General features: G+C 36.9%; 3 protein-coding genes across 4 annotated transcripts in view; 1 reads left to right on the forward strand and 2 right to left on the reverse strand.

Annotated features, from left to right (window-relative positions):
* The window catches only part of cygb2 (cytoglobin 2), a 47543-nt gene extending 46155 nt beyond the window's left edge, over positions 1-1388 (reverse strand). Inside the window, exon 1 of one of the 2 annotated variants that reach the window (XM_048200460.1) lies at positions 786-1388. In XM_048200460.1, coding sequence (XP_048056417.1) covers positions 786-1066 — 281 coding nt within the window. In that variant the 5' untranslated portion in view covers positions 1067-1388. The remainder of the gene's footprint in view (positions 1-785) is intronic. The other variant, XM_048200461.1, reaches the window with a different exon arrangement.
* Positions 1389-3603: 2215 nt separating this feature from the next.
* On the forward strand, positions 3604-8185 carry si:dkey-45d16.4. The gene is made up of 4 exons (XM_048200462.1): positions 3604-3783; positions 4839-5103; positions 6443-6642; positions 6764-8185. Exons 1-4 carry the CDS (start codon positions 3774-3776, stop codon positions 7096-7098), a joined length of 810 nt encoding a protein of 269 aa, XP_048056419.1. The 5' UTR covers positions 3604-3773; the 3' UTR covers positions 7099-8185.
* Positions 8186-9445: 1260 nt separating this feature from the next.
* Positions 9446-10739, reverse strand: LOC125273293. The gene is made up of 2 exons (XM_048198488.1): positions 10376-10739; positions 9446-10104 (listed from the first exon to the last, which is right to left on the reverse strand). Exons 1-2 carry the CDS (start codon positions 10686-10688, stop codon positions 9740-9742), a joined length of 678 nt encoding a protein of 225 aa, XP_048054445.1. The 5' UTR covers positions 10689-10739; the 3' UTR covers positions 9446-9739.
* Between the last annotated feature and the right edge of the window lie 5476 nt (positions 10740-16215).

A 16215-nucleotide genomic window follows, 5' to 3' on the forward strand; every position in this document is an offset into this window, starting at 1 on the left:
TGAATTATCACCGAAACCATACAAAAGGTATTGCAGGGGTTAGGAAATACTGTAGGAGGTATTTATACCTGCTAAACTCTATTTGTGTTAAGATTAGTCGGTTAAAATTAGTAGTGTTAAAAATAGGAGCTGCTGTAAAGATGGATTTGCTCTATGGTGTGCATGTTGGAGAAGCTTTGACAAAAAGAAAAAGCATGAGGAAAAAGAAGTCATGGAACATCTTCCCTTGGCATTCGTCCATTATCAAACCTAATTTGGGAATGCCAGCTGTAAGAGCAAAAAATACACAAAAAAAGATCACATTTTAGGAAGATATTATCTATCGTTCTTTTCAAATGTTTCATGTAAAATCATGTAAATTATGATTGTTCCCATTTTTTCACCTGTATGCATTTACTGTGTATGTATCTGTGTGTCTGTGTATTTGTATACCAGTGGCTTCTCCCTGTGTGCTAGAATAACCACCATGTACAGTCTGCTTGCCAGTATTTTTCTCTGCCCACCGTGCAGCTGCACAAGCTGTCATTTGCAAATGTACAAGAAGCACATCTAATGGCATAAAAAAAAAAAAAATGTGGCCAAATAGGAAATTTAAAGTGCATTTTGAAAGAACTGGAAGAATGTCTTTGGTGCTTTTGAAAAATACTGATTTTGATAACTTTAAACTTCACAATTCCAAAACCTTTCATGACATTAACGTAACATATAAAAGATTACAAAGACTTTAACACTGTGCAAAGACAATAAAACAAGACCTCTAATGGTTCATTTGTAAATTACTGCACCTGATCAGTATTGTGACGCCCACATCCTCACAGGTCTCGTAAACACGCGCCCAGGTGTCCTGAATGATGCCTCGCTCCACATCCGTCAGCGGCTCTGGTCTCTCCCTCCCCTCTGTCTCTTCATCCTCCCTCTCTTTCTCCATGCCACAGACACACCACGGAGTATTTGTGCCTGAAGCAGGCAAAGACGGTGGAATGAGAGGTTGTGGTGGTGGAGAGGAGCGACGAAGTTGGCGGAGGGGGCAACAGAAACGCAGGGCAAGAGAGTAGAGAGTGTGCATCCGCCCCCCTCTCACCCTGTGCCCCTCATTCCCCTGAGCAGGCAGGATGATTTCACGACTGACAATCGCTCGATGAATAGATCTGCTGTCACTGTTTTCCCTCTCTCTGTCGGCTTTTCTGTTCCTTGTCTTCCAGCTACTTAGGTCTTTGTCTACCCTCTAACACAGATGTTGTCTGTGTTTGGAACTTCTGGATTTGTAATGACCTCAGATATGGAACGTGTGGATGAGAAGGAGGGAGGTGAAGAGCTGAAGGGAGGAGTGACAAAGAGAGAGAGAGAGAGAGAGAGAGAGAGAGAGAGCATAAAAATTCCTGTGTTACCTATCAAGCCTTCCCAAGCTGTGCCTTTACACTCAGATTCCAGACACACACAAGCACACATTCAACAATCACATTCTACAAAACAGGTATAATATGAATTTGAAGCCTATTGCACAAAATAAAACACATAATTTCAGATAAAGATTTAAAAAAGGTGTAATATTAATATGAAGCCTATTACACAATATAAAACACACATAATTTCATATAAAGATATTGTCACAAAAGTATTATTATTTTTATGATGATAATGTTATCATCATCATCATTATTATTATTATTATTATTATTATTATTATTATTATTATTATTATTATTATTATTATTATTTCTTGTTTATTTAGCCAGAAGAAAAGATGTCCAGGGGCCAGTTGCATGCTATTTATGTTAAGACTGTGTCTTAAGTACTAGCATGACCAACTAAGCAGTTTAGTCAAGGGGCAATCAGTCTTAATTTTTAGTATCAAATTAGACCAATCTCCATTTTTATATAACTGACTTAAAACAGTCAGTTATATAAAATATAACTTATAGCACCTGCACAAGGACATGCATTTAAACATAACATCTGACTGCATCTGTCCGACAAGATAATTCTAGTCATTTGTCTGTGGAGTAAAAAGGCATGAAGCTGGGCATGATTTAGCTTCAGACATTTAATAATTTAGTGAGATTCATTCAAATGGTTCAGTGAACAGAGCTTCACTTGTATTTTGTGTCTATTAAAAATGAATAAATAAATTATTAATCAGTTGAAATTTCACTGTTTTCCATCTTCTGTTCTTAAGAGGCAGAGAATTTGAGTGTCAAATGCAGTGATCTTCTGTTCTTCAGTTCTTTTAAGTAAAACATTTAACTAAAAGTAAAAAAAATCTAACTATATTTAAGAAGGGTCAGGGTTAAGACTAAAGGGTTAATAATAACTAATGAAATGCCATATGAACGATTCTCAAAGCAACCCAAAGCCACTATATAGCGAAAGCTTGGCCCTATGAAAAAGCTCTCTATTGAGTGTTGTCTCTTCAAATACGAGGCTTCTATATCTGTTTTGCAAATTACTTTTTGTCAAATTTCATCTGTTATGTATTAGGATTTGCAATGCACATTCATATGTACTTGCAAAGAATAAATTTCAAGTTCACCTATTCAGTTTGAATGGTTAATGGTAAAACAAACTTTGCTTGCTGTCCTCGAAGGACAGTTTTTTATTGTTTTAATATTCAAAATAACATCTGATGTATGATATAAATTATATATAATGAAATTATTTTTTCTCTCCCCTTTCCTGTCTGACTGTGAGTAAAAAAAAGATTGGTAAGATATAGGCTACTAAAAGTAGTAATTATTGTAAATTCACACATTTAACACTTCCAATATCAGCAAACTTCTGTTGTTTAAAATGCTATATTTAATAAAAAAAATAAAGAAAATGACTGTGAATCGATTTTGTAATGATCATTTTAAATAATAAGAAAAAAGGTCTATAAGCGACATGGACTGTCAGCACTTTAACTGAACCATACAAGAATTACTTAGGTTCATATATAAGGTTCATATGGGCCACACCTATTTTTATTATTTGGCTCACGGAGCACAGTTTGGTTCAGTTCTGATTAAGGAGAAGTGGAGTTTTAGATGTCAAACACATGCTAATCTGAGCCACATTTAAACTTTATTTGGGCCAGATCTGTGCCAAAGGAAATTTGCTGAATTTTGCAGCTTTAAAACTAAAATATTTATATATTTTATATATAACACTTTACAATAAGGTTCATTAGTTAAACATTAGTTTATGTATTAACTAACATGCATTATTATAATAATGTATTAAATGTTGAAATTAACATTAACAAAGATTAATAAATGCTGTATAAGTGCAGTTCATTATTAGTTCATGTTAACTAATGTAGTTAACTAATGTTAAAGTGTTACCAAATATATAAATCAGGAAAATGTTTAAGAACTGGCTGAACCAGGATCTGTGTATTTTCGTTCATATAGGCTTGTTGTATGGGCTACCATTTTCATATTTCATATTAAATAAGATAATCTTAAACCACTAGAAAATTGTTTACTGGTTAATGAGATGGTGTCATTAATGGAAATGTCATTAACATAAACTACAATTTTAATTTAGCACGCGAGTTAACATGTCTGCGTTTTAGATGTGGTGCTAAGAGGAATTAAGCCAAAATCACTTAATATGATCATCTTCTGCCCTCTTGAGGATGAACGGTGCACCTGCATTCCCTTCTCTTCCAGTTATGCCAGATTTCCCGAGAAGTTGAGGTACACGTCAGAATGGAACCTGTACTGGTGAGCGGACGTGTACAGTGACCTCAGCAGTTTTTGCGTATCAGCTGACACACATACAGACGGGAAGACATGGAACGCGGTAAGACCTGCCGACCGCAACCTTTGAATAGAATGGAATCTATTGATTGTATTCTTGAATCTAGAATCTGTTGAATCTATTCTATTCAACGTTTGAATAGATTAGAATGCATTGATTCTATTCTTGAATCTAGAATCATTAGAATCTCTTCAAATTCTCTGTAGCGCGGAGATTGCATTGCACTGCGATGCTAAGCGACGTCATGCCATGAAAAAGCTGTAAAAGCCTGGGCTGCACTGTTGGGAGTGTGTCCGTAGCTATGGTCCGTAGTCAGTAAAACACCATAATGATTTACTATAGAAAACAATATATTTGTCTCATTAAACATAACACGAAAGTCAAATGGTAATGGTCAAAACTCTAAAAAGAAATGCACAAAGAATAACGTATAGGCAGTGTAATAACAGCTGTGTTCCTTTACTAATAAAAGTGTGTACCATACTATTGGACAAATAGTGCATTAAAGTCCTCCTGGAAAGTTCGTATTTTACGAGTTAGGAAGTCGTGTGTACTATGTCAGGTGAGTTCAAATCACTTTCATCGGAGCAAGATGGCGGTGCACCTTCTCTTAATTAACTACACAAAAATGCAGCAAAGGTTTTTGAACTCTACTTCTAGAAAATGAAGAGCAAAGATCTGCAGGTGTTTTGCTTTTTAATGTTTTTAATTAATTTATGAAGCCACTGTAAACTGTATTGTTATATATTATTGTTATATTATAATGCTATTATATTTTGTAATTAAAAAAGGCTGTTAATGTCACTGCTAAATTCCTATAAATATCGTGGGATTCCACCACATATTCACGAAATGTGGAATTTTCTTTTAAAGACAATCCAGAGCATCCCACTCATACTTACGACTTGTGGTGGCATTCATGTGCGTTCAACTTGTAAATGAGATCTTTTTGACATGACTTGAGCACGCCATAAGAAAAGAAACGTACGGACATGCACAAAATTTTAAAATTTTATCCTCACTTTAACAGTGTTACTAAGGTATATTAATGCTGATACATATGCATGTATCTCTCACATCTTTCTGTCCATTTGCAGGTTTCTCTCTTGCAGGACCTTCTTCTAATCCTCGTAAACGTCAGGTTCGATTTTCAGCACGTCATGACATCCTGCTCCTACGTGAGGTGATAGCACAGAACCCCTTCACTTCTAAAGAGTCAGGCCGGATCTGGGCAAGGGTGGGGGAAATTATTACTGCTACCCTACAGGACGAGAATTTTGAGGTGGATGGACGCAGATGTAGGGAGAGGACTATGCTACTACTCGATTATTATAAAAAACAGGACTTTGCAAGTCTGCGCAGGTTAGAAGAGGCCAATTTCACTTGTTTACCTGCCTTGAAGGTGCACTAAGTACTTTTTATATATATATTTGAAAATTGTGAATAGTAGACTACTTTACTCTTTAATGTTAGTACTTTCTCAGATGTGATGAAGATTCCAGTTATATCAGTGGCCTTGAAAAAGCTATTTTATTCTACATAATTTTATGTACATTTTATTCTGCCATGTTGAAATCAGTTTTTGGACATTTGGTTGTGGAGCAACATGGATGTTAAACAGGATTTTTCTAAAATGACATTGGTAAATTAAGACATTTGCTTTTACTTAATGTTGCAAGTGTCAAGTAAGTCCACAATACACCTGTTTCAGACAGTGAAAAAACAAAAAGTACAAAGTGAAAAAAAAATTACTTATTGCATCTTTAACTGTGAGATAGTTATGAATGTTGCCATTAACTGTATTTCATGGCATTACAGTATGAAGCCTTGTTTGTACTTTCGGCTGGCTCTGCACTATGAGCCTCCGCTGACTGTGTGAGGCGTTTATACTTGGCACACTTGCCGTTGTACTATTCTTTGAAATGACAGGGGGCAACTCGGAGTAATTGTCCTCTAAATCATCAGGAAGCAGTGGTGAGAAGAAGTAAGGTACACCTGATGATGTTTGTTTTTATTACACTTCACCAAACCCACGCTATAAAAGAACCAAAGAATCATGTAAAACACAGTAAACCTTGAGATTATTACTTGTGACATTATACAAAATATATGAGAACATATGTATAAAACTAAATTAAGCAACAATCTCTGAAATATTTTCTTTTCATTAAACATTTTCATTTAATTTCATGAACATTTTTATTAAATATGGATATTTATTTTTATCAAAAAGGCTTATTTCTGCTATTGTAGGCTCGTTTTATAATTGCAAGCAATTAATTTAGACAACCTCAAACTGGATGTCGGAATAGATGATTGTACAGATTTACCTGCTCGGCCAAAATCACCTGCATCTTCATGCATCTTCGAAAGTGGAGCTGCGCACAAAATTACAAAAAATGCTGCGCACACCGCCACACAAAATGGGCTCTTGTGCACTCAACACGCATGACCGCCTACATCGCGATTACATCATTTTTTTGTAGCATGTGCGGATGCCACGGGTATAAACCAGGCTTTACATTGGCCAGTTAGCTTTTCTGTGCTTTTAAGTTTGAAAAGTGCTTTTAAAAGCTGGGGTCAGGAATTACCAGAAAGCTTAATTGAAATGCTTATAACATTTTAAGAAGAAATATTCAGGTTTAATTATAGTGGCTTTTGTGCATACCAAAGTTATTAGTTATGAGTTTTTGGTGTTCAGGTTTGGTACGGAGCGCCTGTATGCACAGAAAGAAGATCTATTGCATGAAGTGCTGGAGCTGGAAGCCGAGAAGAATCTTCTGGTGAGTGGGGAAAGTAAATACCAGGATGAAGAGCTCAGGAAGAGATCACTGGAGGAATTATCATCACCTGAGCCTGACAAATCCTCTGTGATGTCAGTAACAACAGCTCCACCTGCTGGTATGGAGCTTTTAGTTCAGAAATAATTATAACCACATAGATCATTAAACAACATACAGCCTGCAGATTGTTTGCTTTTATTGCTTCTAATTTAAACACATCTGTGCAATTCTTGTAACAGTGGTAGCAAGCCCAGAACCTGAAGAGCAGGAGGAGGCTGAGCTCACAGCTCCTACAGCCAAACGGCCATGTCAGTGCTGCTGCCAAACCTATTCAGAGATCCTGAGCTTTCTAGAAAAACGCTTTGAAGCAGAGCAGAGTCTGCGAGAGGAAGAGATGGCACTGAGAAGAGAGGAGCTAGAAATCCAGAGGAGTAAGATTTCCCTGGATCGAGAGCGTCTCGGAGCAGAGAGAAAAGAGCGGGAACGACGGTTTGAGCTGGAGAGTCAAGAAAGGCAGGTCATACTGGACTTGTTGAAAGAGAAAGTTCTAAAGAACGAACGGAACTCTGACTGAAATTAGAAGTTTTTTCTTTTAAGTCTTTGATGTTGAACTCTCCTTCCAACCAATGCTAGTATTTTACCTTCCTGTTTGACTTGGTCTCCTTATAGCATGAAAATAATATAAACTCATAATAATATAGATGATTATATATAGTTGACCTGATAGAAAACTGACCCCCGGTTTCCAAGACAAGGGAACCGGGGTCCCAGACTAAAATGCATGTTTGAGCTGTTTTAACTGAAAGCAGTTGACATATTTTAAAACTTTTGGTTGATTTTCTTCTGCATTTAAATCTTTGTTGTGTAATGTTGCAAAGCTGTGTCAATATAGTTTAACTTAAAATGTCACCTTTAGTTGGAATTGTGCTGTTGTGCTAATAGTGTTTAATATACAAGAAAGTACACAGGGAAAAAGGACAGACAAAGCTACATACAGTGCTTCAATGTTATTCGTTCCATCCACTTTTTTAATTAAACCATAATTTTCTGTTATGCATGTACATCCCAAAGCTGATCTGACACTTCCATTTCCCTGGCAAACCCCAAGCTTTCTTCAGCTGAGCATTTATTGACTTCACACAGTATTTATTGTTTAAAATCCGGACTAGGGTTTAAGTTAAAAAAGAAAGATGTCTGAAAGTTGAGGTTGGTGGTCAGTTTGTGTGTAAATGCATGTTTTTGACCAATGTTTTTCACTTTGAATGTAATACATTCAAATAGCAATACATTCAAAATGTGAAAATATACAATCTTCTCGACTTTACTTCAAAAAATATTGGTCCTTTAATTCAGCCAAGGAGTCATGCCATGACATATCGATCTTCTACTGGTCACACGTCTTTTTTGCAGGCCAGAGTTCACCAGACTTTTGAACACAGCGAAATGCAAATTTTTCCACATGAGCTTGCGTTTCCAGTCTGACGCATTTGCATGTGTATGAATTAAAGTCAATGGATCGAAAAGTGCAGTGTGACCGCCCCCTTCAATGAGAAAATGAGAGCACTGAAATCAAAATACTCCACAGATGAGTAAGGTTTCCTCCCATTTTATTTTCTATTTTCATTGTTTCAAATGCTTATTTTTTGAGGTATACTGTTCAGCAGTACAAGAAAAATAAGGACATTACAAAGACTTGGTTCATTTTGATCTGCTTAGTAGTTATAGATACACATACTGCACATACTTCTGACACATACTAGTCTGTTTATGACACCTTTTTTAAGAGAGACTCAATACAATGAGCCATAAGCAACAAATTAGTGAAACATTAGTTACTGTATTGACTAACATGAACTAACCATGAGCAATACATTTGTTACTGTATTTACTAATCTTCATTAACATTAGTTAATGAAAATACAGTTGTTCATTGTTTGTTTATGTTAGTTCACAGTGCATTAACTAATGTTAACAAGATTTTAATAATGTAATAGTAAATGTTGAAATTAACATTAACAAATATTAATAAATGCTGTGTAAGTGCAGTTTATTATTAGTTCATGTTAACTAATGTAGTTAACTAATGTAAACTGATGAACCTTATTGTAGTAAAGTGTTAACATTAATTTATATATTGATTCCATTGTCATATCAGATGTTTTGCTTCTTTTTATATGCGATTTATGAATGGCAGATGCCAAAGAATTGAAATTGTGAAAATTTTTAGTCTTTAAAGGGTTAGTTCACCCAAAAATTAAAATAATGTCATTTATTACTCACCCTCATGTCGTTCTACACCCGTAAGACCTTCATTCATCTTCGGAACACAAATTAAGATATTTTTTATTAAATCCGATGGCTCAGTGAGGCCTCTATTGAGAGCAATGCCACTGTAAATCTCAAGATCCATAAAGGTACTAAAAACATATTTAAAACAGTTCATGTGAGTTCAGTGGTTCTACCTTAATAAGCGACGAGAATACTTTTTGTGTGCCAAAAAAGCAAAATAACGACTTTTCAACAATATCTAATGATGGCCGATTTCAAAACACTACTTCGGAGCTTTACGAATCGAATCAGCGGTTCGGAGCGCCAAAGTCACGTGATTTCAGCAGTTTAGCCGTTTGATAGGAGATCCGAATCACTGATTTGGTAACTGACCACAAACTTTGGTTAATATTTACATTTGTTTGTAGTGTTATTCAGATTCATTTAATTGTTGCTTTATTGTTGTATCAATTAATGCTCTTTTTTACATTATGTAATTGGATTTTTGATAACATTTTAGTATAGAGAACATGTATTCACTATTAACTACAACTTTTGCCTCAATAAACTCCTAATTTACTGCTTATTAATAGTTAATAAGTTAGTTGTTACGTTTAGGTATTGGGTAGGATCAAGAATGTAGAATATGGTCATGTAGAATAAGGCATTAATATGTGCTTAATAATTACTAATAAACAGCCAATATTCTAGTAATATGCATGCTAATAAGCAGTTAGTTAAAAGACCCTAAAAAAGTGATACCAGATTTTTTTTTGAGTGCCCTAAAGGTTCTGTTTCAGGTTATCCTCAGGTTATTATCTCATTGTGACTAGGCCAAGTCTTTGAACATGGAATAGGTGTATTTGATGTGTAAGGTTGAGCGTATATTAATGTGTGTAATGTGTCACCTAAAGTTCAAAATTAGCTTTTTGCAGTTATTGCTGCCATTATTGCAGAATAAGCATCCATAGGAGACACAAAAAGAAGACCAGACCAGTCTTTCTGTCACTACTGAAAGACTGTGTGTTAGACTGTGTGTTATGTTCCATAACAATATTCTTGCTTGTTATATATTGCCCAGTTTGAGGTACCCAGTATGAACAATTATATGTTTTCCAGTTTGAAGTGTCATTGAGAGAACTAATCAAAGTATATGATCCATTAGTGGCAGAGTGAATGTCCTGAGTTGATTGACTTGTTAGATTGACTGTTCCATGAAACCAGTGGATGCGCCCATCGTGGTTTGACTTCTCAACCTTGCAGGTCACCCTTTTCCCATCTTCATGTATCTGGACAATCATTTGAGGACACTCTGAGAGAAGAAAGAGAAATTGATAAATGCTGACTTGTGATGCTAAAATGCTTCTTTAAGGATATAAACAAGGATAGTGGGGGTTGGCTGAAAATTCCCATAGCTCTGAAGAAAAGCAAACACATACAATATTTTTTTTTAAAAACTATTCCCTCAATTTTGCATGGACATACAGTATACCATCATGTTCTTAGAGCAGTCATGATGAAGGATTTGAAGGAATGAAAAAGTTGATTAACCACTATCTGTTATAACATTTCAGGCTACATACCCAGTGTCACATTGGTATCAGCACTTGTATGTCCATGGGAGGATCGGAGTTTGCAGATATAGCGTCCAATGTCATCTGGTCTTGGGTAGGCAATAGTTACTACCAGTTGTTTGTTTGCCATATATTGGCAGGGGAAGAAACTGATCGCTGTATTGCTTTCCGAGCATATAGTTTTATTTGATTCTTTAATCCAGCTTAGATGAGTAACCTGGAATTCACGGTCCTTTCCATCAGATAGAGATATATTGCAGTGCAGAGTGATGGCCTGGTGGCAGTGGGATATGACAGGTTTGGTAACTAGTACACTAACCATGCCTGCATAAGAAAATGACAGGGTAACATGTTATAATAATATTAAGATATAAGTCAATAATGATTTACTAATCATTTGCAAAATATGACTATACATTCATAAATTATTAATAAGTGATATACTAACATTTTATGTTTTGTAATTCAGTTATAAGTAATTTATAAGTTATTAGTTAACGATGAACTAATAATTTACAAAACATGACTATACATTCATAATTATGTGATATGCTAATGATTTACAAATGTGTTGTAACATTATTAGTTACATTATATATCACTTAATCACTTTATAGTTACACTATATATCACTTAATCATCATCTTTTAAATATTTATGTTTATAATTTATTGATGAATTGTGAAGTTGTAAGCTGGTCTGTGTCCAAAAGCACAAACATGTATGTATGCTTATTTTTAAGAATTGTAATTTATGTGAATACACATTTATAAATGACTTTCAGTCAGGGGCTTCTAGTAAGTAATGTTAAGTCCTTTCACTCATCAACACATACTTGGATTCTGTGTGGAGTGTGTGAGATCTAGCAATAATGTGAACCGATTGTACCTTTTACTGAAGCTCACATGCAGGTGCACAGCGGTTAAACACTCAATTTGTGTCAGAAAAGACAGCTGTCTATACCCTTCCCAGTCAGCACATACATTGCAGTACAAACTACGTTTTTAGATGATGTGTAAATGCATGAATATTAACAAAGCTTCCTGCATACTCTAATCTAAAGTGTAAACTATTCATCACAAGTCAACATGTTACATATCATTTGTAGACCTTCTTTATAAATTATGTACAAACTCCATTTTTTAAATATATAATTTATTTGCCATATGCAAGGCTTCTGGTACACCTTTCAGTTACATGATTAAATTAAAGCTGCAAACAGCGATGAAAGGGCCCTCGCACCCGGGCTCACCGCCACCCGTTGGCCTCAGGAAAACAGTGATCAGTGGGCGACATGCATGTAAGCGAGTTAATACAGAAGAATTATGCCAAAGTCATTTCGAAATGCCACACTTCCTGTGGCCAACAGATGGCGTTTTCATCATCACTGAATATTGCCATATTGATGTCTTCAGACAAGGACTATCATCGAACATGTGAAGTTTGAAGCAGATCGGACATTGCATGCCTGAGTTACAACAACTTCCTGTTTCTTTCGTGGCGTTATACGCATACATTAGCACTCAGCCAAGTGTTGCATGATTTAACATGTTTCTAGCATGTTTGGTACTTCGTGGCATAATGAAATGTGAATCTGGTAGTGGTAATTACAGTGTAAAGCATGCCATTTCCTGTTGCCAGCAGGTGGCGCTATGGCTAACTGAATATTGTCATATAGATGTCTTTAGGCCAGGACTTTTATCACACATGTGAAGTTTGGGGCAGATCAGACATAGTATGCCTGAGTTACAACAGCTGCCTCTTTCATGGCGAAACATCAAACTTTGTCAGTCCGCCACGGACACGCCCTTCAGCGAAAACTCAAGATCTTTGATATTTATCATCGCTAAGGTCTTAAGATTAGACTGATAACATTTGATGTTGATCTGGTTAAATCTCTATGAGGAGTTAATCACAGTGTAAAACATGTCATTTCCTTTTGCCCCTAGGTGGCGCTATGACTGTAGCTGAATATTGTCATGAACATGTCTTCAGGCCAGGACTCTCATAAAACATGTGAAGTTTGGGGCAGATCCGACATTGTATACCCGAGTTACGACAACTTCCTGTTTCATGGCGAAACATCAAAATTTGTCAGGCCGCCACGGACACGCCCTTTGGTGAAAACTCTAGATCTTCGCAATTTAACATCGCAAAGGCCTTTAGATTAGATTGACAAAAAATGACATTGATCTGATTAAATCTCTAGGAGGAGTTCGTTAAAGTACAACGTCTGGAAAATGCAAAAAACTGTGAATTAATTCAAAATATCTGACTTCCTGTTTGGTTTCGGATTTCGCTCCAATAGAATTTTTTGTAGGTACTGGGCTGATAAATGTGTGTACCGAATTTCAAACCCCTAGTGTTATGTAGCGAGCGGGGCTGTACATTAGATGGCGCTATCGAGCCATTTTGCCACGCCCAATTCCGAAACCCATAACAGACGTAAATTTTCACCACTTCTGACGCGTGTGCAAAGTTTCATGAGTTTTCGAGCACGTTTAGGCCCTCTAAAATGTGATTTACTTTGGAGAAGAATAATAATAATAAATATAGCTGCGAGCAGCGATGGCGGGCCCAAGCCCGGTGGCACCACCACCCCGGTGGCTTCAGGGCAACTCTGCACAGCGGGCAATAGGCATTTAAAACGGTTAAACATCAAAGGACTATGTCAAATTCACTCCACATTTACTGCACTACAAGGTGCTGCTATAGAGCCCCTCCTCCCTGCCCATTTTCAAAGTATTACATGTGCCAAGTTTTAACATTATTCTGATGAATTTTGAAGCAAATCAGGTAAAAATAAGAGGGTGATCTCAATGTATGCTGAAAGTGACACATTTTCTGCTTCCAGTTGGTGGCGCTATGACTTTGAATCACAATAGTCACATCCATGTGATCAGCCTTGTACAACGAAGACTAAGCCGAAGTTTCATCAAAATCAATTAATGTATGCAGAAGTTATAACACTTTGTTTCCCTTTTCTTGCCATAAATTCGTTGCCTCGCCATGGCCAAACCGTTTGAGATATCCAAAATCCGTTTGCAATTAAACAACTTCAATGTGTTAGCAACAAGTTAAAAACAGCTTGGTATAAATTGGATAAACCCTGTAGGAGTAGTAGTATAAAATTTATAGCCTGTTTTTTCAAAAAATTAACATTCAAACCAAAATAGCCGACTTCCTGTTGGTCGGAGCTAATGAATGTAAATTAGAAAATTGTCCGGCTTGATGAGAACAATATGTGTACCGAGTTTGGTGACTGTAGGAAAAACTAACCCCCCCACTTTTGTCAAAAGGTGGCGCTACTGAGCCCCTCCACCACGCCCATTTCTATGGCTTTGTCCATGTCTACTGGTTGACAATATTGATGTGTGTGTCGAGTTTCATGCAATTTGAAGCATGTTAAGAGCCTCAAAAACACTCAAGAATATTATTAAAGTTTGATGTGTTGCCATGGCAACAATATTTCAAATATCAAAAATCCTGTCATAGGTCTACATCTGCTGTGTATTGACATTACACTGATGAAGTTTGAAGCAAATCAGGTAAAAATAAGAGGGTGATCTCAAAGCATTTCAAAAAGTGATACACTTCCTGCTTCCAGTTGGTGGCGCTATAACTTTGACTCACAATACTCACATCCATGTGATCAGACTACTACAACCAACACACTCGTGAAGTTTCATAAAGATCAATATATGTATGCAGACGTTATAACACATTTCCTGTTTCCTTTTTCTCGCCATAAATTCGTTGCCTCGCCACGGCCAAACCGTTCGAGATATCAAAAATCCGTTTACAATCAAACAACTTCAATGTGTTAGCAACAAGTTAAAAAAAGCTTGGTGTAAATTGGATAAACCCTGTAGGAGTAGTAGTATAAAATTCATAGCCTGTTTTTTCAAAAAATTAACATTCAAACCAAAATAGCTGACTTCCTGTTGGTCGGAGCTAATGAATGTAAATTAGAAAATTGTCCGGCTTGATGAGAACAATATGTGTACCGAGTTTGGTGACTGTAGGAAAAACGAACCCCCCCACTTTTGTCAAAAGGTGGCGCTACTGAGCCCCTCCACCACGCCCATTTTTATGGCTTTGTCCATGTCTACTGGTTGACAATATTGATGTGTGTGTCGAGTTTCATGCAATTTGAAGCATGTTAAGAGCCTCAAAAACACTCAAGAATATTATTACAGTTTGACCTGTTGCCATGGCAACAATATTTCAAATATCAAAAATCGTGTCATAGGTCTACATCTGCTGTGTATTGACATTACACTGATGAAGTTTGAAGCAAATCAGGTAAAAATAAGAGGGTGATCTCAAAGCATTTCAAAAAGTGATACACTTCCTACTGCCAGTTGGTGGCGCTATAATTTTGACTCACAATAGTCACATACATGTGATCAGACTACTATAACCAACACACTCGTGAAGTTTCATAAAGATCAATATATGTATGCAGACGTTATAACACATTTCCTGTTTCCTTTTTCTCGCCATAAATTCGTTGCCTCGCCACGGCCAAACCGTTCGAGATATCAAAAATCCCCTGGCAATTTTTAATCATCAGTGTCTTGACTTCATGCTGACCGAGTTTGGTGGCGATCGGATTAATCGTCTAGGAGGAGTATATCAAATTCCAGAGCATGCGTTTTTCAAACAACCCTTAATAGCTGACTTCCTGTTGGCGTGGCGTTTAACTTAGAGCACGAAAGTTGTTCGGCCCGATGAGGTCTATATGTGTACCGAGTTTCATACTAATACGTGCAAGCGTGTTTAATATATGGACCAAATTTTCAGACTTTTTTCAAGGGGGCGCTGTCGAGCCCCCCTGCCACGCCCGGTACCAGCCTCTGCGGCGTCCTAATGGCCGCGGATTCCAATGTGTGTGCCAATTTTCAAGAGTTTTTGAGCATGTTAAGGCCCCCAAAAAGCCCCGGAAGACGAAAAAAAAAAAAAAAAATAATAATAAATATAGCTGCGAGCAGCGATGGCGGGCCCAAGCCCGGTGGCACCGCCACCCCGGTGGCTTCAGGGCAACTGTGCACAGCGGGCAATAGGCACTTAAAACGGTTAAACATCAAAGGACTATGTCAAATTCACTCCACATTTACTGCACTACAAGGTGCCACTATAGAGCCCCTCCTCCCTGCCCATTTTCAAAGGATTACATGTGCCAAGTTTTAACATTATTCTGATGAATTTTGAAGCAAATCAGGTAAAAATAAGAGGGTGATCTCAATGTATGCTGAAAGTGACACATTTTCTGCTTCCAGTTGGTGGCGCTATTACTTTGAATCACAATAGTCACATCCATGTGATCAGCCTTGTACAACGAAGACTAAGCCGAAGTTTCATCAAAATCAATTAATGTATGCAGAAGTTATAACACTTTGTTTCCCTTTTCTTGCCATAAATTCGTTGCCTCGCCACGGCCAAACCGTTTGAGATATCCAAAATCCGTTTGCAATTAAACAACTTCAATGTGTTAGCAACAAGTTAAAAAAGTTTGGTGTAAATTGGATAAACCCTGTAGGAGCAGTAGTATAAAATTCATAGCCTGTTTTTTCAAAAAATTAACATTCAAACCAAAATAGCTGACTTCCTGTTGGTCGGAGCTAATGAATGTAAATTAGAAAATTGTCCGGCTTGATGAGAACAATATGTGTACCGAGTTTGGTGATTGTAGGAAAAACTAACCCCCCCACTTTTGTCAAAAGGTGGCGCTACTGAGCCCCTCCACCACGCCCATTTCTATGGCTTTGTCCATGTCTACTGGTTGACAATATTGATGTGTGTGTCGAGTTTCATGCAATTTGAAGCATGTTAAGAGCCTCAAAAAC

The sequence above is a fragment of the Megalobrama amblycephala genome, linkage group LG8 (assembly GCF_018812025.1).
Source record: "Megalobrama amblycephala isolate DHTTF-2021 linkage group LG8, ASM1881202v1, whole genome shotgun sequence".
In the NCBI taxonomy this organism is placed as follows: domain Eukaryota; kingdom Metazoa; phylum Chordata; class Actinopteri; order Cypriniformes; family Xenocyprididae; genus Megalobrama; species Megalobrama amblycephala.

Coding starts and splice junctions, on each gene's coding strand:
- si:dkey-45d16.4 (XM_048200462.1), top strand. Junction 5,104..6,442: donor GACTTTGCAAGTCTGCGCAG/GTTAGAAGAGGC, acceptor TTTGGTGTTCAG/GTTTGGTACGGAGCGCCTGT. Junction 6,643..6,763: donor AACAACAGCTCCACCTGCTG/GTATGGAGCTTT, acceptor TTCTTGTAACAG/TGGTAGCAAGCCCAGAACCT.
- LOC125273293 (XM_048198488.1), bottom strand. CDS start 10,688: ATGGTTAGTGTACTAGTTACCAAACCTGTCATATCCCACTGCCACCAG. Junction 10,105..10,375: donor TGATACCAATGTGACACTGG/GTATGTAGCCTG, acceptor TTCTTCTCTCAG/AGTGTCCTCAAATGATTGTC.